This window comes from Centrocercus urophasianus, unplaced genomic scaffold (assembly GCF_019232065.1).
Source record: "Centrocercus urophasianus isolate 14NV4802_14NV808 unplaced genomic scaffold, USGS_Curo_1.0 seq_17, whole genome shotgun sequence".
In the NCBI taxonomy this organism is placed as follows: Eukaryota; Metazoa; Chordata; class Aves; order Galliformes; family Phasianidae; genus Centrocercus; species Centrocercus urophasianus.
The window spans coordinates 6,883,647-6,911,091 of record NW_024884722.1 but is presented as its reverse complement, the minus strand read 5'-3'; the positions used below and the strand labels follow the sequence as shown (position 1 = coordinate 6,911,091).

General features: G+C 36.4%; 1 protein-coding gene across 3 annotated transcripts in view; it reads left to right on the top strand.

The window, feature by feature from the left end:
- Positions 1-27,445, top strand: part of ATRNL1 (attractin like 1) — a 427,623-nt gene that overhangs the window by 336,965 nt on the left and 63,213 nt on the right. Inside the window, exon 28 of one of the 3 annotated variants that reach the window (XM_042818667.1) lies at positions 4,953-6,781. The exons of the other annotated variants lie outside the window; for them this stretch is intronic. Coding sequence (XP_042674601.1) covers positions 4,953-5,012 — 60 coding nt within the window. The 3' untranslated portion in view covers positions 5,013-6,781. Of the gene's footprint in view, positions 1-4,952; positions 6,782-27,445 lie in introns of those variants that run through there. 3 annotated transcript variants of the gene reach the window in all.

Genomic DNA, 27,445 nt, shown 5'->3' with positions numbered 1-27,445 from the left:
AAAAGATATTTCACAGTTTAGGGGAGAAATCCTGTGAGTAATGCTGAAATAGTTGGCCTGCAGATGCTACGATTCCACTAGGACCCAAGGTCAGAACTTAACCCAAAAGTCAGAAATCCCCATAGGGGTGAGCAGGTCAAACCTTTCTGGACAAAAGATCTTCTGATGACCACTGGTCCTGGTGTATAAGTTAGAGAGTCATTTTTGACAAACATAAATCTCTTCTGGGTATCAAGACTTCATATGTCTTTAAACTAACACTCTTTCTAATCAAGAGACAATTAGTAGAAAGGTTGTGGGCTTTTGTTTTCATTATTTTAGCGAAAAATTGTATCAAACCAACTTTTTCAGATATGGAAAATGTATTTCTTCCATCATGTAATTTCCTTATAAACAATCTTCTTCTTAACAGATCTTCTTGCTTATAAATTTGTTTCATTTTCAACCAAATATCTAAAAAATAATGATGATGTGACGTAACTATAATGTCACTGATATTGGTCCTAACTGTACCTGTATAAGATTTGGCAGCTGTTTTCCCCGTTTAAAATCAGCATTTCTCCTTAGTCACTTTTTTGCTGTGTGAAGATAAGGAGCTAAAAAAAAGTAAGTATAAAGAAAACCTTAGGCTTCAGAAAAGTTGGATGGTTGGATGTTATTAGAGGTGGATACTATCTGGGAAGAGGTCTTTTAAAAATAAAAGAATGTTTTTCTGTGTCCTGGGCTTTGTGTAGGGCAAAATATCAAAGTAAAAAAAAGGAAAAAAAAAACTACTGCAACAGAAATGTTAGATTTTAATGAAAGTGCTGGGAAACTCTGACTGACACTTGCAAGATTATTTCAGATATGCCAGGCTCTTACAGTCACTGACAGTCAGTCTGTGACCTGCTCAGATGCTAAGCAGAGTAATGAACATGACTGAACATCCATCCTAGAGATGAAGACAGTAAATTCAAGAGTGGGATGTAATCTAGTGGGTGAATGTGGTATTTCTGTACTTCTCAAATAAAATTGAGCAATATAATCTGACTACAAGTAAGATCTATGCCCCTATTCCCACAATAGCAGATGAACACACAAAGGCTTTTTATGGCGAGTACACTTAGTTGGGCTATTCTAAAATCCTTACATCAATCAACAGGCAAGTGTGTCCTTTAACTGTACACAGTGAATAGTCTAAGGCAGGGTACTAGGTCTGCTGTAAAATATTTGTAGTCTCCATATCTGCTGAAATAAAGCTTACTATATGTCCCTTTAACAAAGAGAGCACTGGAGTGTTGAAATTACTTACTGCTCATTATACAAAAATGGTAATAGGACTCCCACTATCAACCTGGTTACAGTGCTCTTGCATGCTTTCCCTCACTCTTCTCCCTGCAACTTTTCCACCACTGAGACTGACGCAGCATAATGCATCTGCTGTGAGTCATGGTGTGAGCACAGAGAGCAGTAGTGTCTGGAAATTCAGTCACACAAACTAAGTGAATAATGTCACTTTCCTTTGCAGTATTATGACATCTTGTGAAAAAAAATAATCAAAGCCTCTTCCTGCAGCAGCTCTTAAAGAAAGATGACAATAGGCAAATGTCCCGTTGTAGAAAGTGCTGGAGTCAAAGCAGGGCCCTAGAGCAGGACAATTATTTCAATTATCTGGAATTCATGATGAAAAACAGCAGCAGCTTTCAGGAAATATGCATGAGTCTGGCAATTGCTTGATCAGTTATGACAGTCACTGCCAAATATCATGTCCCGTTGGGTTTTTCAAGGGAAAGGCCCGGAACAGGTGGATTATTTTAGTTACCTATGCAGCATCACAGGAGTGCACTGTGGCTCTCCAGAGATCAAACAGGCCACCAACTGCTTGATTAAGTATGACATCACTGGCAAATTCACAAGGCTGTAAGAAATCACAGCAGAGACAGAAAGGGAGTGCATAGAGCAGATGGATTGTTTCAATTATTTGGGCCCCTTGATGAATAAGAACCTCAACTGCCATCAGCAGATCCCATGGCAGGCAAGCAATAACTGCATTGCTATGACATCACTTTAAGATCTGATATGGCTTAAGTATTTCAACAGCTGCAAAGCTTAGATTTGTCTTAGCACTGACTTGACCCAGAACTAGCTTTAGTGCTGAGAACTGAGCACTGAGAAAATAGTTTGTGAGTGCTTCCAAACACTTCATGGTATTTCAGTTTTTCACCACTGCGTAGAAAACACTGAACAAGCACCAGGTTCACTCCCTGACAATAATGTTCTTGTATTGCATCTTTCAGGAGGAGTCAGCAGAGAGCTAAGATCTGCTTACCGTCAGGTTCCAGGACAGACCACAGTATCTTAGACCCGTTCGTAAATCTGGGAAGGCCTGAGCATCCAGAAAATGATCCTTAATTATAGAATATATGAGGTTCAAAATCTGATAGGTATGACATTTTTTACCTGAGAGGCTGCTCCCATTTTGACTTCAGTCATCATCTGCAGCCTGTAGGTAATCTGCCTTAATTGTTTTTATTTTACACTTGTGCTGACAAGTTTGATGTTAACAAAAAGGTACATGATAACTTATGTCACTTGCCCCTTTCAGATAGAATTATATATTGACTAGAGTACGGAAATCTAGTTTACACACAAAAAAAAGCTAAAGAACAGAAGACACTTCAAAGAATTAGTAAACTTTGAAGCGTAGAGATTTGTACAAGGCAAATCCCATCCAAGTCTTATCAGATTTAAAGTCAGATCTGCTTTCATCAAGCCTTGAAGGCAGAAGTGAGTCAATAGGAAACTTCTCTTTGAGCCATATATGTCCTGTTAACATCCTTGAAAAAAGTTAATGTTATAAAGGATTTGATTTCTGCCCTTCATTGTCTTTAAATTCACCTCAGCACAGAACTGATAGAGTAACATTTCCTCGAAGTAACTGACTGAGTTATGGGAGCTTAGGTGGGGGCAGAAAGGCATCATTTCTGTTGAAAAACAAACAAACTCTCTGTAGTCATTTTAATCCTTCCTAGTCTTAAACTGAAAAAAAATAGAACCATCAAGGAATCAAGGAGATTATTTAACTATATTAATTCTAGAAAACATGAAACAGAAATTAAAATTTTTCTGGAAGCTGAGTTATAAAACAACAACAAAAACCATAAGCCTTTTCCTTCCAAATCATCTCTCTTAAGATCAGTTAAGGAAGGTATTGATTACATTCGACCTCAGGAAAAAGTAATCCTCGTTAGTATCCTTTACCTGCTATGTCCATTTCCCATAATGGGGGCAACCACTTCTAAAGTGAGATCAAGAAATGGCTTTTGGGAGGAAGAACTATCTGAGACTGAGGAGGAAAGCTGAGCTTTTCTTCTGTTTCTTTATGATCTGAAACCTGCAGTGCCAGACACTTGTCACTTCTGGTCATTTCCAGCCAAAATTGAGTAGAAACTATCAAGAAAATATTACTGCCTGGGTTTACAAATTTTGGATAAGAGGTGATGCTTTCATACTATTCATGTGACTGTTTGAAAGCAGGTGTCCCTTTTTCTTTCCTTTCTCTAATCTTCAAACCACCCAGTCAGTGCTGCTTACCCTCTGCAGTTCAAAGTCAGGCATCGATTGAAGCTGCTGTCGTGTGCTTTAATTCAGATCATGTTATGTCTGTCCCTAAAAAGCTGTGAGTCAGAATGCTAACAGTTTCATTGCTAGCTTAAAAAATCATAATACTATAAATTATCAGGGTTGAATTATAGCCTTTCTCATCTGTGATTCACGAAGCTGAGACACGATCATGTTTCATGCTTTTCTTCAGTCCGACAGACCTTGAAACTTTCTTTTGAGGTGCTTTTGTTTTCCTTTAAAAAAAAAAGCACATTTCTTTCAGAAGCAGCAGTGATAGTAGCAGTAAAATTCGTTCAAGTGCTGTAATGAAATAATGAGAATTGGCAGCCCTGCTTGCAGAGAAGGATTCATACAGTGTTTTTCTAAGTGATGCTGAAGATCCACTTCCTTGTAGTTTTTCTTTGCTGTACTGTTAGAGCGAGGCAGGATTGCCCTCTTGTTCTAGAAATAATTCATCTGAATCAGGTGTTTGGCAGGATAGTGAAATAGCAGGTGGGAAGGGGCGGGAGACCAACAGCTGGTAGAGACTGGGAAGGTGGAAATAGTTTAGAGCGATGCAGAAGGAGAAAGATGAAGACTAAAATTAACGGGACTCATGGAGAAGAGTATGTACTGCAGGGAGAGACAACCTAAAGAGTAAAAGAAAATAAGGAATTTGGACAGATGGAAGAAAGAAATAAGTGAATGTTTAGCTCAGGGAAGGTTGGGGAGAAGGGAATGAAATGAGCACAAAAAAGCTGGAAGACTTTATTTAGAGAAACATGGAATGGAAAAAAAATTAAGCAATGTAGGTGTAGAATACTGATAGGTGAATATTACACTTTTTTTCTGTGTGAGTATGTGTGTAATCACTGATTGCAATTGCAGTTTTTTCTTCATGTTGTAAATTCTCAGGTACCGTAACTGTCTTTTTTCCTCACAGAGGAAAGGTTGCTTGCATCTTGACTGGTAAGGCAACTTAAGTTGGGTACAGGAACCTATTCATATTCTCGATTATTATGTTCAGAATCTTTTGTAGTACTGCAGCATATATGTAGGGTCATATTTCATATTTTTAGCACATGAAAAAACACTAGCTATGCACTTTTTAAACAGTGCCGCCAGCACATTGGAAATATTGCGGTCATTTGTGTGGTTTTCCAGAAAGTCTTTTTCATCTTGAAAAGCTTTATATCTAAAAATCTGACCAAAACCCAGAACTATAGAAGTGGTTCAATATGCTGTGGTTTTAATTGAAATAAGTAATTTACCATTTTGCACCTTTGAAACAATGCTCTTATACAGTGGTCCTAAAGATAAAGCCATTGTATTTGAAGGAATGAAGATAGTTTTTATCGGTGTTCTTTTAGGATCGACCACAAGGACCGAATAATGCTCCCAAAGAAATACATTTGGATGAAGATGACTGAACATGCAGATCCAAAGGCCCTTTTAGGATACGGTGAACCTTTGGCCTTGGATGAAGAGTGTTCTTGGATGAAAGAACTCCAGCCGAAAGACAAAGTCTTTTTGCCTTTTCCCTTGAGACTTGCAGAGATATGAAAGAGATAAAGGAAACAAAGATTTGCAGCTGAATTCTTGCAGGGTGCAGTTCTAGCGGCTGACAGGTGCCCAGCCAGCCTGTCTCATTACTGTGGAATGTCTCATGCTTATACCCTTACTGTTCTCCTCCAACTCCCTAAAACCCTCACATGCATTTTGGTTATTTTTTTCTGCTATTTGCAAATTACATTTAATTGCGTAGTTTCTGTATTAAAATTTGTCCTCAGACTCAAGTATATCGTGTAGCTAAGAAAGTAAATGCAGAAAATACATACTGTACTTGGTTCATAAAATTATCATATTTGTACCAGCAACTGAGGAGGTAATTAAGTAATAATCTTGTTTTTCTTTAACGGCTTGCCTAAACTGAAAATACCAGTAGTTCATTGAGTCAATGAACTGACATTCACAATGTGGTCAGCCATAGCTACCTGGTCATTTGAATGGATTTTCTACTCTAATATATTGAACTAGGTTAAATTGATATGAAGACATCTAGGGATTTCATAAATTTCCTTACTAAATGCTCAGTATACTTGAAACTTGGTTATACTTTTGACTATTTTACTTTACAAAGTGTCCTTATTTTCACTTTTTGTTATAAAATGCAGCTCTTCTAGACAGTTTTTGTTTAGATTCTTAGAGTATGATTTGATTTCATTAACAGTGTTTGTTGTTAGAGTTGAACTTCAAAGTATGTCTGATACCTAGCATGTTACTACCTAATGGATTTTCTTAATTGAAAACGTCTGAAAACAAAGGCTGCACACAGAGAAATGCTGTACCAGAGTTAAAGAGCTGAACTTTCCCTGCATCAGTCCCCACAGAGGGAGACCTAATTACTTTCACTGTTGTAGAAGAAGTATAATTCTGCTTGTGAATCAACTCATATGCTATAGTACCTTTTGTGCTAGATTGGAATGTGTAGTAAGTATGTTGGAATTCAGGCATCTATGGTACCCCTGCTCTAAAGTGCAGCCACCAGAGAGGTTTCTCAAGGGGCAGACCTGAGCAGTGTAGCAACAAACCACCACCAATAAGAAGGCATTCGCCTGCAGGGTAGCCTAGGAAAGCCCAGATATGGAGGTATTAGTCTCCTTCTTTCAGAAGTCCTCTGTACCGTTTTGAATATTTTGCTTCAACAGCTATATCTTATTGCCCAGCCATCCCTGTTTAAAAGCAGTTCTAGAAGCTGTTTCCAGCTAAGCAGTAGACTTTTCTAAACAATAGTGCAGATGCTCTGAAAGTTTAGCTTCTGACTTGAAGACTTGGAGACAATAACCAGTCTTTGATCAGTGATTTCACTTGCTTGTCTTCTCTGCTCACATCTCTCTATTTTGTCCCTTACCCTTCCTCTTTGGCCTTAAATGGCCATAAAAATTATGCATGACAGTTGGAAGTGTCGTTTTCTGCAGGGTCTCTGTATGGGCTGACTAATATAAAGTAATTCATATTGAGATGCATATGTATGTTTGTATGCACATTGAGCCTGTTAGAATGTGGATGTACATAAAGAAACCTATGACTAAAATTTCAGGTATCTAGATACTGAACAGTTAAATTTTATTGTTTACTCTTGAGCATTGATGTACTGATGCTGTTTTGTTACTTCCCTAATAAAAGAAACCTTTTTAAATGCTTCGATATTGAATAATGTTTATGGCAAAGAGGCCTGGGCTAATTTTCCAAGAGGAGACAAAAGGCGGAAGACATGGCTGTGTCTTGACCTAAGGAATGTATTTCTACAGTGTATGGGCAGGACTTGACAAGTGATCATATCCAAAACCACGGGTTAACTTGGAATAGCAATCTTGACTTAATTTTCTCGCTCTCCTCTTACCAAAGGAAGATTGTTAAGATTGACCTGCATTGCCAATTTTACTTGTTTCTCTCATATCATGATTTGTTTTGTGTTGTTGTGCTGTTCTCAGCAAGAATGGTTCTACATCTGTTTCAGGATCAGCTGCAATTACAGAGCTATTTTATTTTCCTTGTCTGTTCTGGGCATTTTGCTGAAGGTTTAAACAGCTGGTCTAGATGGCTATGGTTTTGGTCCACCTTCGTGCTTTTTTCTAGTGTCTGATAAGTTATGTTCTGTCCAAGGTATGTTGCTGAGTATAAAAGGTGAATAGTGATCAGGATTAGATCAGAAGATGTTTCCTTTTTCTTGTGTTTTTCAGGTATTCCTGAAACACATTTTTTTTTCCCCCTGGTGTTAAGCGTCAGTGTAGCAAAAATGCAAGTCACAGCTTGAAACAGTGATTGAACACCTGGTGGAAGGCAGAGCCAACCCAGGGGAACTCAGGTGCATGCAATTTACTTGAGTGGTAAGAAGGGCTGGAGCCAGGATCCACCCCGTCCCAGACCTCATTTAAGGGTCGGCAGGGGAGGTAAGGGTATCTTGCTGAAGATCCTTGTATAATTGAGGCCCTCAGAAGGTAAACTGCTTTTTTTCCTTTATTTCTGTGCCCATGGCAGTTGCACTTGAGCAAACCCTCACTTGCTGCAGCCTGGGACTCTGCTGTTTTGCTGTTGTTGCTGTGCTTTCCACTGTGCTGCAATTAGCAGTGCTTCTGTGTTGATAAATTGTCATTTTTTTGTCTGGGAAAACGTTGAGGGTATCTATCCCCTTGGTCACTGGTGTGGCTTCCTTTAACGTTGATTGAAGTTCACTATGCTTATCTACTTATACACTAATTGCTTAACTAAAAGTGCTGTGAATCTGTGTTATAACTGTGAAAGAACATTAGAGGCATAATTTGTTGTTTTTAAAGCTGTATTACAGGAAGGATTTGCCCTTATGTATGTGTGCATAGAAGTCTTTCAATCATCTGGATTAGGTATATCTCAGAATTGGATGTGGGGGAAGTTAACTTTAGTTAGGTCCTGAATTTTTTCTTTGGTGGAGGAGTAGGGGGGGCACTGGTAAGGACTCTTCCTTTGTCTTTTGAATCTGACCCCAGTGCTTGACCTGGAAGATTCTTTTGCTGCAAGACTTAAGGTGGAAGAATTCAATTTCATTTTTGAGGCAAGACACAAACATCTTTTGTTTAAAAACATTGAGTCAGTCTTAAATTCATATGGGGGCTTTCTTTTAACTTCTGTTTTATTCTGTTTCATTTTCTTTGTCATAGAGGCTGACAGACACTGCACACAGAGTAGATGCTTGGTATTGGGGATTCATTTATCACGGAGACAAAACATAACAAGATCCTGAGGCTGAAAGTCAGAGAATTTGATCAGGAAAGATGATGCACATTTTAAAAAGCCAAAGTATTTTATTATTGGAATGCATCATTCAGGGAATATGATAGATTTTCCATTAGTGGAAGTCTTTGATCAAAACTGCTTATCTTTCTAAAAGAAGAGCTGCCTCAAGAGCAAGCAGCTCAGCCTGATGCAAGAGTTATTGACTGAGGGATTTTGTCCCTTTTTAATGCAGAATGCATCAGATAGGGGTACCATAGTACCACAAATAGCAGCAGTTATTGTAGGAACCAAGATTAAACTTTAGCTGCAGAGGTGATGCTGAAAGAAAAAATATGAATGGAGCATAAAGGGACTCCTTCTTATGCTGCTAGTACCAGAGAATGTGTATGATGTACGCTACAGATCAGTTTGTGCAGACACAGGGTTACCAATAATATCAGTGATGCCTGTAAAGGCAGGTGGGCACTTTCCTGCAGGTAGGTGACTATTGGAAAAAATTGCAGAACTTTTAGCCTCATAGGCTAGGGCTGCAGCAACTTCATAACTTCACTGTGTTCACATCCACTGCCTGATGTACATAAACATTCGACAAGGGTCTATGAATGTCAGTAGGTATCATTTTTTTCCACGTGGAGGAATCCAGTGACACACCTTCGTTTGGTACACACTTCCACATCAGGTGCCATTTTGTTAGACTGCTCCCCTGCAGCCATTTGTCACATGGCAACAACATGGAACTGTATATTGGTGGGAAGGTTCAACCTATACTTGCACTGTTGTGCCTTTTATGGATAGACCAATATCTTCTGTCCAGAAGGACACACTTTACATAGGTTACAACTTTTTTAGTTGTTTTTCATGTGTCCAGAGATTGTGCAGGGGGCTTTTTGTGCTGTCTGTAGTAATTCCTTTTCATATATGTAGCCATGCGGTATTCATTGGTCTCCCAGATCTTACTAATCTGCTTTTTCCTCTGTTTGGTTGTAGTGCACGGGCAGCTGAACTGGAAAACTTTAGTGCTCAACTGACTGCTATCTGTATGGGAAACTTATGCTTTAGTGAGAAGTTTCCTACAGTACAAGAGATATCAAGCTTGGCATCATATAGGTCTTTCCTTTGTCTTATTTAATGATTTAACCTTGTCTTTAGAAATGTGGCAGCTATTAGTTAAATGCATGTGTGATAATTGTTCTTTAATTCTACATCTTTTCCTTACTCAAGGAAAAACAAAGTCTATTGTTTTTTAAACTTTGTTGTATATTTGTTGTGAAAATCCATTACTGCAAATATGGCTGTATTTAGTCTTATACTGATAAATGTCCTACTTCTGATAGGTGAGTGTGATGTAGGAGAAAGGAAAGAGAATGAGCAAAAAGATTGTGCGAAGAACTATTTTCCTTTAGATGTTGAAGAATGGTTTTCTTTTAGCATACTAACAGTTCGAAAACCTCAGAGCGGTACTTGCTTCTAGATGTTTTTTCTGCAGGGAAAGCATGAACTGTAAAGCAGTACTGACTCTGGTATCAAGTGTGGTAGTTCTGCCCATTTCATTGTCCCTGTGTTGTGTTTTCCAACATGCTCATAGCATGTCCAGGAAGCTTTGAAGTTTTATTTCTTTGTGGTGTATGGGACTGTGCTGCAGTTCTGAAATAACTGTGATTCTGCCTTCTCTGTGTTCTGCTTTGTAACAAACCATGCTGCCTTCTCATTATGAGAAATGTCACATTTTGGTACTTTCTCCTTTGTATGAACCTTTATATTCTGTTGTTCTTCAATAGTGCTTCGAAAAACTATATGCTTCAGAGCCAAATACCTAGGCTGTTTCATACTTTCGAACAAGGGTGAAATATCATTTTTAAAAAGAGCAAAACTAAGGCTGGAATCCTATGATCTGTTTATCTCAGTATACTCAGTGCTATCTAGAAACTTTGTATGCGGCTTTCAAGGGCATTCTGAAGTTAAATATGCAAGTCTGGGGAAAATCCTACGTTCACAGGAATTCTATCTTGTTTCTCTGGAAATGTCTACCAGACTCTCAGCTATTGCTCTGTCAATTTCAGAACTAATTTTGAATATTCTGAGGTGAGATGACAAAGGAAGATCTCATATTATTTTATGATTTAACTTCTATGTGATACTTGCGTAGTTGAGATTAAATGTGAATATCTGGAATGAAGTGGTTTTTAATAGCCAGAAATTCATAGATTCTATCCAGAGAGCATCATCAGCAAAGTTATCTGTTCGCACTGAAATCAAAATGTTTTCATGATCTTAATTTTTCCTCCATTTTCTCTCTCACCTTCCTTCCTTATCCCCCAGATTTCATTCTATGATTCTATGATTGCCTTGTCACAAGTTATTCACTTTTTTATGAGTATCCATAGGAAGAGAAGGGGACAGAAGTGATAGTCAGGTGATAGGCTTTGTTTTGTACCAAGTCATACAACTTAGTTTTTCAGATAACAACAAAAAGCCAAACCTAAAATGCATTGTAGGTTGTCAAAAAGCTGGCACTCTAAATACCAGAAAATATTAGCATCTATTGTCAGGAAAAATAAAAAGTATGAATCACTCTGTCTCTATGACACATTTCAAAACTGCTATACACAGCAGAAATTATAGTGTGTTTGATGGTATCAGAGATAATAGCCCTCGAGAGTTTGTCTCGAGTGCCCCGCATCCCTACTAAAAGGGTTCAATTGTCTTGGCTTACAGTATAGTGCTTTGGAGAAAAGATTAAGGTTCTCTGAGGTCATCTTTGCTAAAAAATAAAAGCTGATACAGAATTATTGTTAACAGTTTCATGTGTTGTGTATTACATTCTTACTGCAAAACATACGATATCTACCTGTAAAAAAAGAAAAGTGATCTATTTCCTTAGTGTCCTAAAACATGTTTCCAGAGTGCAATCTTATTTTACCCTAATCTCCTGCACAATCCTATCCTTTAATTCCATCTGTTTCCAAATTCATGATAGGCATATCAGGAATATACCTGTGCTAAGCAGACAAGTGGGTCCTAAAGCAGAGGAGTCAGAAATGTTTCAAGGAAGGCTGAAATATAAAAGACTCACTTGTCTGAAAAGCTTAGGAGAAATTGCCCTCCTTTAGAAATGCCATTGCCTGCAATATAATATATATATATTATATATTATATAATATATAATATATAATTATATATTAAAATATATATTATAATTATATAATATATATTATATATTATATATATAAAAATTATTATTTTTATTTTATTTTTACTTTGCCCTTAGCTGATGGTCTCCTGTGCTGAAAGGAGATAAGGAAACAGCTTCGATGAGAACTGTAGGAAATGGCTGTCTTCCCCTAAGTGAGCACTTGTAGCCAGCATCTTTGTTTCATTTCCAGGGAGAACAATAAGAGATGAAAAGTACTCTGACCAGTGTGGTTCTTCATGGAAGTTCTGGAACGGAATGCTATTACTTGGCAACGCTGAGGGAAAAAAAAAAAAAAGTTGTACAGTTTTGTGTGTTACTGTGAATTACTTTAAAGGAAAAAAAAAAAAAAAGATCATAAATTAAATAAATGCAAAATTAGTTTTAATCATACAAATTTTTTGGACGAATTTGTTTCAGTCTGTTTGGCTAAGGTTTTCTGTTGCTTCTCTTTTTCTTTTTTTTTTTTTTCTTTTTTTTCCTAATCAGTTAAATGACTCAATTTTAACTCCTTTAAACTCATAGTCTAATCCTTGACTTTCTAATCAAATATCAGCGGGGTAAAAATTCACCCATACAAAAGGGAAAAACAGTATGATATCACAAAATTATTTGATTTCTTTTTCTTGTGGCAAAATAATTTTTGCTTTTAATGATGGAATTTACTCTAAATGCTGAGGCGCGAGTCCTGCCTCCATAACATAAAAGGATCCCTTAAGGAGGGGTTCATTGGGTAGAGAGTTGTTACAAATTCCATGTGGTTATTGAAAATAGAAATGAAGCACACAGCAAGAGAAAGAAGAAGGTGTAGAACATCTTAAGAATGTATTTGTTAATATATTAATCTAATTGGTTATAAAAAAAATAGTAAGTCAGGAGGGAGAACATATATAGATTGCTTGACATATGTTATGCATCTTTGAAGAGAAAAAGGTCATTGTTAAAGTTTTTTGTTGTTGTTGTTGTTTGTTTGTTTGTTTTTTTTAAATACAGGCCTGTCTTATGCAACTCTGGGGTTAACTGCAATGCTAGAAAATACCAGCAGATTAATTTAATTACTTTACTTATATTCTGTTCAGGTTGTCCTCATTGTTACAATGTCCCAGTTGCCTCCAGCAGTTCATTAAGGAATGCAAATACTACACAACTTATCCTTTGTTCTCTTGACCCTGCCTATCTAAAGCAACTGAAAACAATGGCAAATTGCTGATTGTGTTCAGTTTTGCACTTGACCAACAGGACTGCCATCTCTTAAGTCAGGGAACCTCCACAAACCATTACACACACCACTGCAAAGAGCTCAGCTGAGTGCACAGTTACAGCAAATCCTTTTTCCTTAAACTAGTCAATCTGCAGATATTTAGTGTGGATATGATTAAAGTGAAATGAGATGTAATATGAAACTTTTCTCTCTCTGATGAGATCTTAGTTGTGTCCAGTAAATTCTACGTGAGCTCTTTCTCCTATGAAAGAAGATGAAGCTAGCTTAAGTCCAATGATGTTAAAAGGGTAAATAATGTTCTTTTGAGAGTGAAAGGTGCACATGTGTATGATGATGCAATATGGTAGAATAGCTTCCCAAGAGGAGTACCATAAGCACTGCTATTCAAGATGGGTAAATAATGTAGGTTGAAAATCCAGAATTTGGATCAAATGAGTGTTAAAAGAACACTTGCTGTCTATATAGGTATAATATATGTTATATAATGTACATATATATAATATATACATATATAATGATTTTATGGCTTTTTTTTCTTAATTCCACACTGAAATTACTTCTGGATGCCATTGAGTCTGCCACTGGCCTCAGTGCTCCTCAGTATCTTGTCTGTTTGAGTCAATCAGTGTCATGAGAGCATAGTTTTAAAGTTGTAGACACAAGTGTTTAGTAAGAACATTTCAAAGAGAAGCTTTTGCTGGCAGAAAGCATGTTTGTGCAAACTGATGATGACATAAGCAGCATCTTGGGTAACGTAGCCTGAGAATGAATCTGCTAAGAAATCTTCAAATCAAATGCAGTTGTGTCCAGGAGGAAAGTATTTGCATTGAAAATTGTGCTGTAGCTTACTGCATAGGCTTGGCAGCCCACACTGCCCCTGTTCTCTGTTATCTTGTTAACATTATTACTTGGGAGCCAGAGTCAAACACTTATATTGGGTAACAGTTATGAGTACTTGACACAATGTCAGTTAAATGTGTTGGTTTTTTTTTTTATAATTAGAATTTTGACAGGAAAGAGAGGAAGAGGCACAAAATGAGAAATTAGTTATTTCCTGTGCCTCTGTCATTGCCCACATTAGGCTTCGCTGATGCATTTTGCATGATCTCATGGCAGCTCCATCCCTGCAGCCTGATCTCTGCCAGGTTTAAAGACAGGATGAGTAAGAACGTTGCTGGTTGGAGAAATAGACCTAAATTATCAAAATTGCAAGTTTGGTTTCTTGTTAAGTCTTCTGGTAAACTTTATTTGGGTGTTTACATTAATACTGGGAAATATACCTATAAATTAAGTGTTGCTTAAAAATCATCAATATTCACCTCCGATTTCTATTTAAATCTGCATTTTCTGTGGATGTTTTTTTTGTTTTTGTTGTTTTGTTTGTTTGTTTTTGCTTTTGCATTTTGCATCTGGAAGCTTTATATTTCATTTCTTTTAACTCAGTGCCTTCAGGTAGAAAGTGAAGCAAATTAGCAGGTATTTGTACCGGAGAGGAAGAAGGGATCTGCACAGCTCTGTGGAAACCTCACAAAAATTTCCTGAAAACCTATAGCATCATACTAACATCAGCACAGAATCCAACAGATGTAACTGACAGGTCTATAATTTCACTTTCCAGCATAATGTTCTTGGAACCTCATAGAAATGCAAAACTAATTCTTGCTAACAAATGTACAGTGTTATAGGTATTTACACTTTCCTTACCAATGAATTTAAAAGTTGACAGAAAGAGGGTCAAATCACATATACTCTTGCTAAACCAAAAAAGGAAAATTATGATTAGAAATAAAATCTATACATTTCAAGTTTTATTCTGAAACGTTATATTTGTTTTCTCAGGATTAGTCATGTCAAAGGCACTGGAAGAAGGGTATTAGAGTCATTCTTATTCTGCAAGAAGTGTATTAAAACCCACTAATATTTATGATAGCAGCCTAAAGGGGGGAGAAAGTGACTGTATCTTGTCAGATAAGAATACATTATAGTCTAACCAGAAACCAAACATAATCGTATTTCTTTGAGATGTTTACAAGCTGTCAAAAATTAAGTCATAGGAGAATAATTCTAGTTCATAAGTACATAAAGATCAGATAACTGAATTGATATGATTTTGTAAATTCGCGTAAAGTGCTTCTGTTCTCTTTCTTGGCTTGCTCTCTCTTTTCCCTTTTAGGATTGTTCTTCCATTGGCTGAATGTTTAGTGAGAAGAATATATGCAATGTAGGATTTATGAGAGCTTCTGACGTTTATGGTATTTTTGATTAACACTTTTATTAGACTTGTCTGAAAAATAATTCATTATTTCAGTTTTTCTTTGTAGTTCTCTAAAAAGCAGCCATGATCATCAAATAGATCATGGCATGTAATAAAAGCCATACAGCCAGTAGTAGAACATACTGTCACATAACCATTAAGACTGTTCTAGGAGCCAAAATGTTGGAACTAAGAGTATTTTTAATGACTTGAAATTGCTTGAAGTGCTTTCTGAGAGTAGAAGGGTGCTGATTTATTTATCTAGTGTACTTAGCTAAATTAATTTGGATAGAGGTACTTTAGTTTTAATCCTCTTACAGTGAAATTTATGTTAGTATTTTTAGGTGCATCATTTTCTCTGAAGGATAGAGTTAAATGATACTGGTCTGAGCATTGTCATTAAGTAAGAAAATGTGAACAAACTAGCCAAAAAAAGCATTAAGGGCTGCAAGATTACCTGAACTATAGTCATAATTTTTAGAAGTGACCTTGCAAGAAATGGAAGTAATTCAGTAATATTTTCTCTTTTTCTGTTTAATTAGTTTTTCAATAGTAAAAGTCTGTAGTGCAATGGTAAAAGTCTGTAGTGCAAGTGCATCAGCAAGCATTTAAGTAATATTTTAAGTTCTATATGAATAAATATATTGTTCCATCTTTCTCTTTGGTTTTTTTTTTTTTTTCTTATTGCATTGAGTTCTTCAGGCATCCAAGAGTGACAAGCTCAGAGCTGTGCCTGGCCCTGTTCCACAGCCTGATGGAGGTGGAGGCTTGTGCTCTGTCCTACTTGATATTTGTTACAGTTTCATCTTCTAAAATTGAATTTTCATTTGTAGACTGTTATAAAAATTACTAAGTGGAAGCGTGTTAACCTGAGTTTTGTAAGTGTAATGAGCAAGATAAAGGACTTGATGTTATTGATAATAGTCTGCTAGGTAAAAATGCACACTGCTCATCTGGGCTTATCTCCTTGATATTATTTTTATTTTCTTCCTTATTCTACATTCCACATTGTTTTGTACGTGAAACTTGGTAGCTTAGTGTCTAGGCATCTTCCTCGCTAGCTGCTATGGTGATAAAGATTGCCTTTATCACTGAGAGTAGCTCTGACCAAGACCTTTTCCTGTATATCTTGTTGCTCTCACAGACTAACTTCCCCTAGTACTCTGAATTCCTCATAATCTTTTCTCTCCTCTTTCTGAATGTTTTCATAAGTTGGATCCTTGCTGCAATCACTGTAGGATCTGAATGTCCTATTTGGATGTCTTTTCCTCCACAGACAGGGTGACCTATTGGTCAATAAAGGCTTTGCTGTCCTCATCTGCTTGTTCTCTTAGATTTGACTCTAGTAAAACAGAGCAATCCCCTGGTTTAGAAATAAGACTGAAAGGTTATTTTTTTGTTATTGTTTCTATTGACTCTTGATTACAGACTGCCCATTGCCCACAAGTTCATTTGGCAAAAATATTGTATTTTCAGCTTAGGCTATTTGTTCTCAGAATCTCTGGGCACTGGAGAAACTATGCAAGTCTCACAGAAATTGTAGCAAAAAAGCCTGCTCCTGTTGTTGTGTCAGTTTTACCCTTCCTTGTTCATGGTTTAGAAAGTCCAGACAGAAATATACTCCTATATTGATATACACATATGTAGAGTACGTAGATAATATGCATAGAAGGTTCTGAGTGTAAGAAATTCCCAAGACAAAAGAAGTGGTTATCTTCAAGGTAAATACTAGTTGTAAACAAATATTTGACTAGTGTGACTAACATGAAGTAGTTTGGGATAAATTAGCCCCTGGGAGGCATGCTAGCAAAAAAATACGTAGTTCAAAGTTCTCAGCTGGATGGTGACAGTACTGGTTTACAATATTTTAAGGCCTTGGGATCAGACCCTATCAAGCGCACCTTTAACCTGAACACTATTTCTTGTATCCTCCCAAACTGCCTGAGCAACCTATTAAATGAGTCAGGCAAGCTATCGTGCTATTAAACCAAGGTGTATGAATTCAGAAGGGTGATTTTTTTTTTTTTTTTTTTTTTTTTTTTTTTTAAGGGACTGGATTAGAAGGCAGTATGGTCTAAAACTAATGTTGAGTCTTGTTAGGTTTGTGTGTGTGAAGTAATTTAATTTTTGCAGCAGAATGCCTTCAGCACACATGATGTGGCACATATTGCAGGCAGGGCTTTCCTTTAGCCTTTGTACTAAAATTTCAGTGCTTTGATTAGAAAGATTTTCACAAGTATCCTGAAGACTTCAGGGCCTGAGCAGCTTTGAGACCAGAGAAGACTGGGGCTCAGGTGTAGTAAAGTGAATGTGTCTGTAAGGAACAAAAAAAAAATTATTATTTTTTTTTTTTATTAGGGCTGATGACCTTACTTCCATACTGCTTGTAGTATTCAGTATTTCCTTTGCTCATTATAAGAGATGCACCATAAAGGGGAGCAACCAAGAAAATCAAGAAGACACTGGGGCTGGCATGGACTGCCCAGAGCAGTGGGTGCTCTGTTCCTAGAGATGCTCAGGGCTAGGATGGATGGGGCCCTGGGCTGGTCTAGTCCCTGATTTAGAGTATGTCAACCCTGCATGGAAGGGAATTGGGAACTAAATGATTTTTGAGGTTCCTTCCAACCTGAGCCTTTCTTTTATTCCATTGTTCTGTTAGTTAAAAATGTTGGGATGCAAGCCATTATGTGACTGTGTTTTATACGAGTGATCTTTTAGTCCTTTTTTTTTTTTATTTATTTTTTATTTTTTATTTATTTTTTTTTTTTTTTTCTCCTTTCTTGCTCTAAGCTCAGCTCTTGTTGGTTCAGTCCCATGCATGTTTCTGCCTGTGAGGTTGGCAGCCTCGGCCCTGCTCCTGCAGGATCAGTCTGCCAAAGCACTGGCTCTTTGTCATTACAGAAATTGGCAGATGGAGGTGCTAATAGCTAGAGACAAGGTTGGAGACAGGGTTCTGCTTGCTTCACAAAAAAAACCCTCTAGCTGAAGCCTAAGCTGGCAGTCCCTTTTGAACAGGAAAAGCATTTGATTCGCCCAAGTAGCTTCTGTTACTTCAGGGGTAAACGCGGGGAGTTTGCCTTGCATCTGTCTTAAATTCTCTTGCCGGTAATTTTGTGCCTCTTTGTCACCATGAAGAACATGAGGAATTTTCTCCTTTCTCTGCAAACACCTCTCCTTTTCCCTTTTTGAGATGTAGGCTTCAGCTTCTGAAGATGCATCATGATAAGCATCATTCAGTGCTTCACTTTGTATGAACATAATGAACTCCTGACAGATGCTGTGTTTAGAGTATGGAAAGCACATATGAGAGCAAAAGAAACTAAATATTCACTGTCCAACCAGAACTGAATGTCAGTCCATCTCTAATAAGCAATTTCCTTAAATCCTTCAGGGTACTGGGGCAACTCTCTTTCCTTTCCATTGTTTTTTCACTGAGAGGCTCCCATCCATCAAGCTGTACGAAGGAAGCAGGGACTCAATTCCTACGTAGAATAACTAATGATTTGCTTTTGAATATTCTCATTAACATACATGCACTCAGATAAAATTCATTGGGATGTCCTACTTCAGCTTGCATTTATAGCATTTATTCCAGCTTTTAAACTTGCAATAAGTTTTCAATGTATTAATGCCATTCAGAATTTAAAAGATACTTGAATATATGTTGAACCAGTTATTGCCTTCAATTCAAAAATCGCTTTAATGATAATCTGTTCATTTTTGGAAAAGGTTCACTATGAACAGACTTGCTATAACTATGGAGTTTATGTGCATTTTTCCTAGCATGCTACCTACGCACTTAAAATTCAGTACCAACTGCAACTATAAATTATCTTGTAAGATCTTGCAGGATATCAGGAACATTTAAAAATTTCCCTTATTAGAGTATTTTAAGCTTTAATGTTATTTATTAACAACTAGCTGTAATACATTATCAATTTAAAATGCCGTGTAGCTTTTATTAGTGGTAGGAAAAGAATCTGCGTGTAGGAATAGAGGACAATTATACAGCAAGCAGCTTCTACACTACAGTAGTATAACTTATTTAGACTTATTGTATACTTATTGTATATTATAACTTATTGTGATTTATGTAGGAGACTTTCAAAAGAAATAATCAAGAGCTGTTTTACTGGGGTTTTTTTGTGATTTTTTTATCCTCCTTTCAAGGAACTTCTTATATTATTGCATAAGTTTCATAGAATGGCTGTCAAAATTGAAACTTTGACAGAGTGTCAAAAGGCACTGGGCTTTGTGTAACTCTGTATTTTTAGTATCCAGAGTTACTGAACCAGACTTTGCTTAATTAATAACTATAGGATGTGAGGCAGTTCCAGTACTGCTTTTTCTATTAACTTGCAATTTCCTTTAGGAAATGAGTAAACTGGGGGAGGGGGAAGGCATGGCTGCTGAGAATAAATGGGGTACCACTGAACATTGCCAAACTCATTTGAATAAGTTAATAAACATGAATTATAAATTGAGTAAGTTTAATTCCATAACTCTTACAGCACGTTTTGTAGGAAGAGCAGACACAGAAGACTTTTTAAGCTAGATGTGGTGTGAGATTAGGGAAATCAAGAGATCATTTCATAAAGTTCATCAAAATAGAATTCCAATATTAAATTCCACTTGGTATTTTATCACTTTCAAGTCCATATTTATATAAGATAGAGGTATTTCAAATTCACTTTTTTCAGTGTAATCTCCCTTCTTTCCATTGAATTTGTTTTGTATTGCTGAAACCAGTGTCCAGAACACTGGCTGTTAAGAAGTTCTTAATACTTTGAAAAGTTAATTTTTTTGTCACTGAAAAAATCTGCCATGCGAGTCTAAATTGCTGAAGTCTCTGGCTATTTTGTCCACTGAAATCATGACTATTTAACTATGAAGACAGAACTTGGTTTAATGTTTCTTAGAGTGTGTGTGTGTTTTTTTTTGTTTGTTTTTTTTTCTCCAGAACTGATAATCTTTGTTAAATGCATTTAAAGCTAGATTATGAAACTTTGGCTTTGTTAGAATGTATACATGTTTGTTTGATATGCATGTTTAATGTCTATAAATGCCTTAAAGATACTGTGATATCTATTGACTCCCTCGTGACTTAAATGACTGAATTTTTCCAAAGATACTCTAGTGGGACAAAGAGAAAAGGACAAAAAAAAAAAAAAAAAAAAATTGATGTTACTTAATGAATCATTTATTTGATTTTTGTTTGCTTAAGTCAGTACAGTTATATTCTGACTCTATTTTAAATGCTCAGATTTCAGGAGGCTGTTGTTTATATGTGCATTGTAATTAAGTCATAGGAACGTACAATCACTGAGTTGGAAAGGACTTTTAAAGGTCATCTGGCCCAGATTCCCTGAAATGAATAGGGACAGCTACAGCTCTATCAGGCCTGACCTTGAATGTCTCCGGGCATGGGCCATAGTCTTCAGTCTTTTAGTATCAGAGATCATTTATGTGGGTACAAGTTTATAACATATATATCTTTGTTTTAATTTGGCATGTGTATAAGCACACTTGAAATTATTTCTTGTTCTTTTTTAACATGTGCTAGTGAGTTCATCAAGTTTCTTTATTAAAGTCACCTTTTAATTTCCTGAGTTAATTAAAGACTTATGCTGTTTTCACAATCTCCTAGTTGTGAGATGGCAAGTATAATACCCTTTATCATTTGATTTCTTGTAATTTATCACCCTGTCAGTGGAGTTGTTGAACCTATTACTTTGTATTTAAATATTAGCAATGAGTGACTGAAACAAATGAGTTGTAATAGTTAGCATGTATTTGTAAGTTGTATGAATGTATTGTCTTAAATTCATACCGAATGTAGGTTGTGAGTGAACAGCAACATCTCATCCTGTCAGTCTTTGTCAAGGATGCAGTCTAATGAATGTATCAGGTTAGATAAAATTTTGCTTATCATCAAACATGTAACTAGTGAGGGATTTGTTTTTGTTGCAGTTCTTGTTGGTTTTGACTTTTGGTTATTGTTGTGTTGTTTTTTTTCTGCATTCTAAATTTAGTCAAGACTAGCCGCACAGAACCCCCTGAGTTATTTTTGTGCCTGTTGACTAATTATCTGCAGATTCAATATGAACCCATATGCATGTACAGCTGAATGAGAAGCTGAAAATGGACTACATCCAGTTTTGATGTGAAGTAACATGCAGACTTGTTAAATCTGACACATGGGTGAGATTTAGGTAGTCATCAGTTCTCTGTCCTGTGGGACACAGATTTCAGCAGAGCATAAGCAGTAACTAAACTCATAGCTCTAAATGAGGACCTCTTCTCTACGTTGGAGAAACTTGAAGTATTCAGAATGGCTTCTGATCCAGAAAGCAGAAGTTCAGTGAGTTGATATAAACTCCAGGGTAAAACGGCAGTTAAGCATGGGCATGGACATTTCATAGCTTATGCATCTAAATTCTGATGGTGTCTGAAGCTTTAGGAAATGTAGATCTCATCCTTCTAGTAGTAGTCTCCCATCCCTTATGTGAATTCCTCAATTAGTGTACTGTAAACTAACATTCAGGTGCTCTGTCCCACTTGGAAAGAATTAAATATTCATCAACAGTTAATGTCTGACAATCCCCAGGGGTTATGGCAGACACCAGGGCTAGTTCAGTATCTTACTTTTAAAGAAACAAAGTGGGGACCATTATTGATATTTTTCCCTTTCATAAAAGTACAAATGTAATCATTTCATCTTGCCTCTGTCGTCTTTTCTTAAGAATGGATTAAGAAAGACTTTTTAAATAGGAATTCCTAATTTACTAGCCACAGTATGAACTTGTGATCATATTATTGCACATGAAAATTAACTGAAAGATAAGCTGTATGATTATTTTACTGCAATAGGTACCGACAAGAAACTGAAAATAAAGGCAGGAAGTCTACATACAAGACAAATGTCTTGCAAAATGTTCATACCTTTAAGTCTTTCTTGAGACTAGTCCAAAACAATGCAATAGGCGTATTTTGAACCTGGAAAGCACTTCAACATGGATTTATTCACCTTGGTGAAATATTTAGAAATTGAGTGAGATGTCTAAAGTTTGTAGAACAGAAAATATGTTGAACCAGTTTAAAATGCACATCCTATGTTATTGACTACTAGTTTTATTTCTGTCCTAAACAAATTTATTATCATCCACTTCATTTGGTTTTATCATAGGGCTGTTTTTCTATTGAACCAACTTTAGATAAGCATTTCTCTTCCTTTTCATTCCTGTGGGGGAAAAAAAACATGTCAGGGCTGGAGAAGGAAACATTTGAAATGCCATTTACTTATTTTTGAATTGGCTCAGAACTGAATATGTCATTTTCATAAGACAAGACAGAAAATTTCTTTCTGAATTTCTGAGGAAAATAATTCTTGAATCTTACTAGATAAATGAAGACAAGTCACCATTTTCTTGTAGGCTGTCATGTTGGTAAAATGTTAAGAGTTTAAATGGTCTTCCATTTAACATGGCAGATACAGTTCAATCATTTGTTTCCATTTGGGAACCTGGAATTAGGCCATAATACGCTGCATCTGTTCATTCTGGTTTTTCAGTCTCAGACTTGGCCACTTTGGCCCAATACAACTTGCATGCCTGCAGTTTTTAAAATGAGCTTACTGCCAACTTTTTGATTTTTAGTACTGATTATGAATAATTTTAAATATATATCCTTAAGATTAACTAACTTTGTCCTGTGGAGAAACTTAATCTATGAATAGATTAGAGACTTCATGAATCAACATTTAAAAATTTTACTGGGTATTTAATATACTGAAAACCTTTCTTAAAAATGATAACCTTTGCTTTATTTTTGAATGTTGCAAAGCAAATACTTAACATTCAATATATAGTTATATTCCTATACATCAATAAAATTGTATTAAAATAAGAAAATACTGTCTTTTATACTGTCTCTCATACAGCTTTTTAATATTTGGGTTATTTCAAATTATTAAAAAGAATTTAGAGAAAAATGCAGTGACCAACTGTAAAATAAAAATTTTAAAGAATGTATTTTTTCTATGACGCTTTAGCTTTGTGCTTCAAAAGCAGTAGTTACATTGCAAGTTTGTGTTCCTATTAATTACGTGTAACAGTCATTGATGGCAGCTCATAAAATCATAGAATAGTTTGGGTTGAAAGGGACCTGAAAGGCCATCCAGCTCAAACCTCTTTGCCATAGGCAGAGACATCTCCCAGTTGGCTGCCAAGGCATAATTTTTAGTATTTCAGGGGTGGGACATCCATGACTTCTCCGGGATTGAGCACCAAAGCTATGGAAACTTGGTGCTGTCAAAAAAAAAACAAACTAGAAAGACATGCTATGAAAAGCTTATGTATTAAATACAAATCAGAAAATACAGAGAGTTCCAGCTGGATGAAATTATGAAGTCAGAAGTTTTTGCGGTCCATTTTTGCAGTTGATTTGGTGCAAGCAAAGACATTGGTTTTAAACCCAAAGTACGCAAAAACTGATACAAGATTTAAAAAAAAAAAAAAAAAAATTCACATCTTTTCTAAGTAACTTCTTTTTCTAACAGACATAAAGAATTCAGTGTGTAATTGATGATGTCAGCGTTATGCCTTCTTTAGCTTGACTTGCATAAGCTCTGACATTCAAGAATAATGTGGCCTTCCTAAAGTGGTATTCATTGAATGTTTTCATCTCTTATACATCTGTGAGCAAGAGTTTGGGAAGACTGCATTACTCATAAATATGAGCAATGTGTGAGTTCTATAGATCACACGAAACAATCATCAATAAAAAGCTCTGTAGATTGCATTGCCATACATCATGCATATGCCACGTGTTTCATAGAAGGAAAAAAAAAAAGTAATTAAGAACTCTGGTATGGGTTAATTTCTCTCTTTCTTAGATTATAAAGCCCGAATCACAGAATCTCCCGGGTTGGAAGGGACCTCAAGGATCATGTAGTTCCAACCCCCCTGCCTAGCAGGGCCACCAAACACACACATTCAGATCAGGTTGCCCAGGACCCCGTCCAACCTGGCCTTGAACACGTCCAAGGACGGGGCATCCACAACCTCCCTGGGCAGCCCGTTCCAGGGCCTAACCACTCTCCTTGTAAAGAACTTCCCCCTAACATCCAACCTAAATCTTCCCTTCTTCAACTTGGATCCATTTCCCCTAGTCCTGCTATTGTCAGCCCTTTTGAAGAGTTTACTCCCCTCGTGGGTGTAGGTTCCCTTCAGGTATTGATAGGCTGCAATGAGGTCACCCCGCAGCCTTCTCTTCTCCAGGCTGAACAAGCCCAACTCCCTCAGCCTGTCCTCATAGGGGAGGTGCTCCAGCCCCCTGATCATCTTAGTCGCCCTCCTCTGGACCCTTTCCAAAATCTCTGTCTTTCAATTCCTTCATTTCTACCAATGAAATCTGAAGTCCAGAGGCAGGATGATATTTCTCAGGGAAAAACTGTGGATTTTGCAGTTTAGATTATCTAAACTTTTATTTTCTAACTCCTAGACTCATGGGATAGCACACTGAACTGATGCTAATAAAATACGAAGTGTATATTTCATAGCTTTTAAGTGAATCCCAGGTCTTAAGAACTGAGAAGTGTCTTTGGCATTTTGAGTCAGATATCTGCGAACTTAGACTAGGTCTTCTCCAATGTGTGTTTTTAAGTCTGGAACAAGAGTATGGACATGTGCAATAGGCTATCTATGACATAACCTGGTATAGTGCATTATCTAGCAGCATATGAATTTAATCAGTTGCATGTATCTGGTAATTGAAAGACAGAGGAGCATGGCAGGTCTAAGAATCCTGGTAACAAGTTAACATACGATGTGATGTTCTTTTGAAGAATGTGAAAAATTGAGAAGAGAAAATTCATGTTACACAATCTGTTACAGTCAATATGAAATGAATGTGCTGTAACAAAACTGGATTTTGTGGAAGATTACTGACTCACAGAAAAGTAGAGCTGTAGAATAAAGAGGGTGAAAATCCTCTGGGTATGTCTCTGATTTGTAGCTCTGTTTTCCCCCTTTGTGTCTTTTCTTTTTTTCATCCTTGGTGATTAAAAGTTAATTTTATTTATTTTCTTTTCAACTCCTAATGATCTTTCTTAACAACTAATGACTATGTAGTAGGGTTCTAATTACATAGAAGTGTTGTCCAGAAAACTGCTCTAACAATTAGAGAATAAATAAGGTGCTCAAACTATAAGAGTCTCAAGGATCCCTTGATGATATATTGGTGGAAAGCATAAAACAGTATCACTGAAATAATGTCTCTAAATAAAAATGTAAATATCTGCCTCTAAATTCACATCTGCCAAACTATGTGAATTGTGTCCTGTTTTCTGCTTACATTACGTGCGATTTAAAAGCCTGTTTTTGTGCCAATGATACAATATGCACGTTCATCATACAAAAAATGTTGTTGTGGGTTAACAGGAATGGAGGTAATATCTGTAATGTTCATAGCTATATTGAAGTACTGAACCAAACTGAAACCCCTTGATCTGCTCCTGTGCAGTAAAAATGAGTAATCCATACTGACACACATCAGTAAGTTATCTGCTTGTAAGAACAGAGGAAGTTCCCTTTTGTGCTGTAAATTGCTCATAAGCATGGACAATTTTAATCTCTGTCTCTTTGTCATGGACATGAGTAGCCCACAAGAAAAGAGTTAAAGATTGTGCATCCAGTCTATGGGAACATATATGCCTCGTGACAGACAGCGTGCTAGGAATGGGACATATAGGTAAATATCCACTGCCTTAAATGTATCTTTCTGCACGTTATAATAATAAAAAAAGATATCCGGGTTGCATTGGCACATTCTCCAAGGGGTGATGAGAGACAAGATTTATTAGAGAAGTTACTTACTGTGCTTGGATATGTTCAGAAACTCCTGTGATTGCTTTAGGGTATAGGAAGGGTCATGGGATATAATTAGATGAAGAGCAGCTTTGGCAACAGTGTTAAAGGAAAGTAGTTGATAAACGTATTGTGGAGAGACTATAGAAAATATGAAATAATTTGCTCATGGGTAGTCATCGATGTTCTGGAAGATCACAATCTTTGCAAATCCTGAGGAGAATGTGCCTTTCTTTTTGGGGGAAAAAAAAAAGTTTCTACATGAGGAATTAATCTGATTTATAAAGACTTTCTATTACTTTCACTGTAGGAAAGTATGAACTTCATTATCCTCATTTATTATAGTTATGGGATACATGACTTAGTATTGGTGAAGAGCCAGACTCTCTATGGATGCAAAATACACCTATTTCTGTTGTTTTCCCATAATAACAATGCCATTGATTTAATTAGAGAGAATCCAATGATCTACAGTCTGGATTGTGAGTCACTTATCTTTTTCCAATTACTCTCTGAATATTGAGAGAAGTCAAATATTTACAGCAGGGCTGAGTGGCAGCAGAAGGCCCTTACCAGCTCACTCACAGTAAGTGGCTGAACCATGTTACTGAACAAGGGTTTGTTTACAGATGGTTAATTAGGGACCTAACTGAATCTTTTAAAAGGACAGATGCAAATTGATTAACATCTCTATCATCTGCAAGAGCAGGCGTTAATAAGAAACTCTTACAAAAAAGAAGGGATATATCCAATTAACATCTTTAGCTTACTCAGCAGTTCACTGAAAATTAGGAAACTTTCTGAAGCCCAAAACCAGAAGAAAATGGAGGAAAATCACAAATAATGACGAGGCAATTAACATAGACGTAAGAAAAATGTTTAAAATTTACATTTTCTCTATATAACATAAAACCCAGTAATACAAAGATTTAATGGATGAAATGTTAATCCCCAAATTAAATTAGTCATTAACTGTATGTTCAGACATCTCCCATCACTGAAGGTTACGTGAAGGTAATTTTTTTTTTTTCCTTGATTGAAGAAATCTATTCATCTACATTTCAAGTTGCATTACTTATGGTAAATTCATAGAAGTTTGAATAAGGACAAAATCAATTGGAATGTGAAGGGCAAAGATTACTTGAGCAAAGAGTGCTAGCTGATAAACAGACCAAAAAGATAGTGTTTGGAATTGCAAATTTCAACAGTAGGTGATTTTGCAGAAACAAGGACTTTACAACAGTCACAACTGGAAGTCATCCAGAAATGTCACAACAGAAGAATTGGAAACAAGGGAGCTGGAGACAGTAGAAACTATTCTCGCAATTTATGACCAAAGAGTACTAAAAGATGTCTGTGAAATACTTTAAGGATCTAGAACCTCTTAGCGCAACTCATTTCAATGGATATTGGGGGATTTGAGACAATGGAAATGAGGAGATTTTCAAGAGGATTTCGTTTTTAAGGTCTTTAAATTTTGGTTGAATTTGCGTTTTTGCTTCACCATGACATTTCTGATGTCATAATTTGAAATATGTACTTGTGTGTAGTATGTCCAC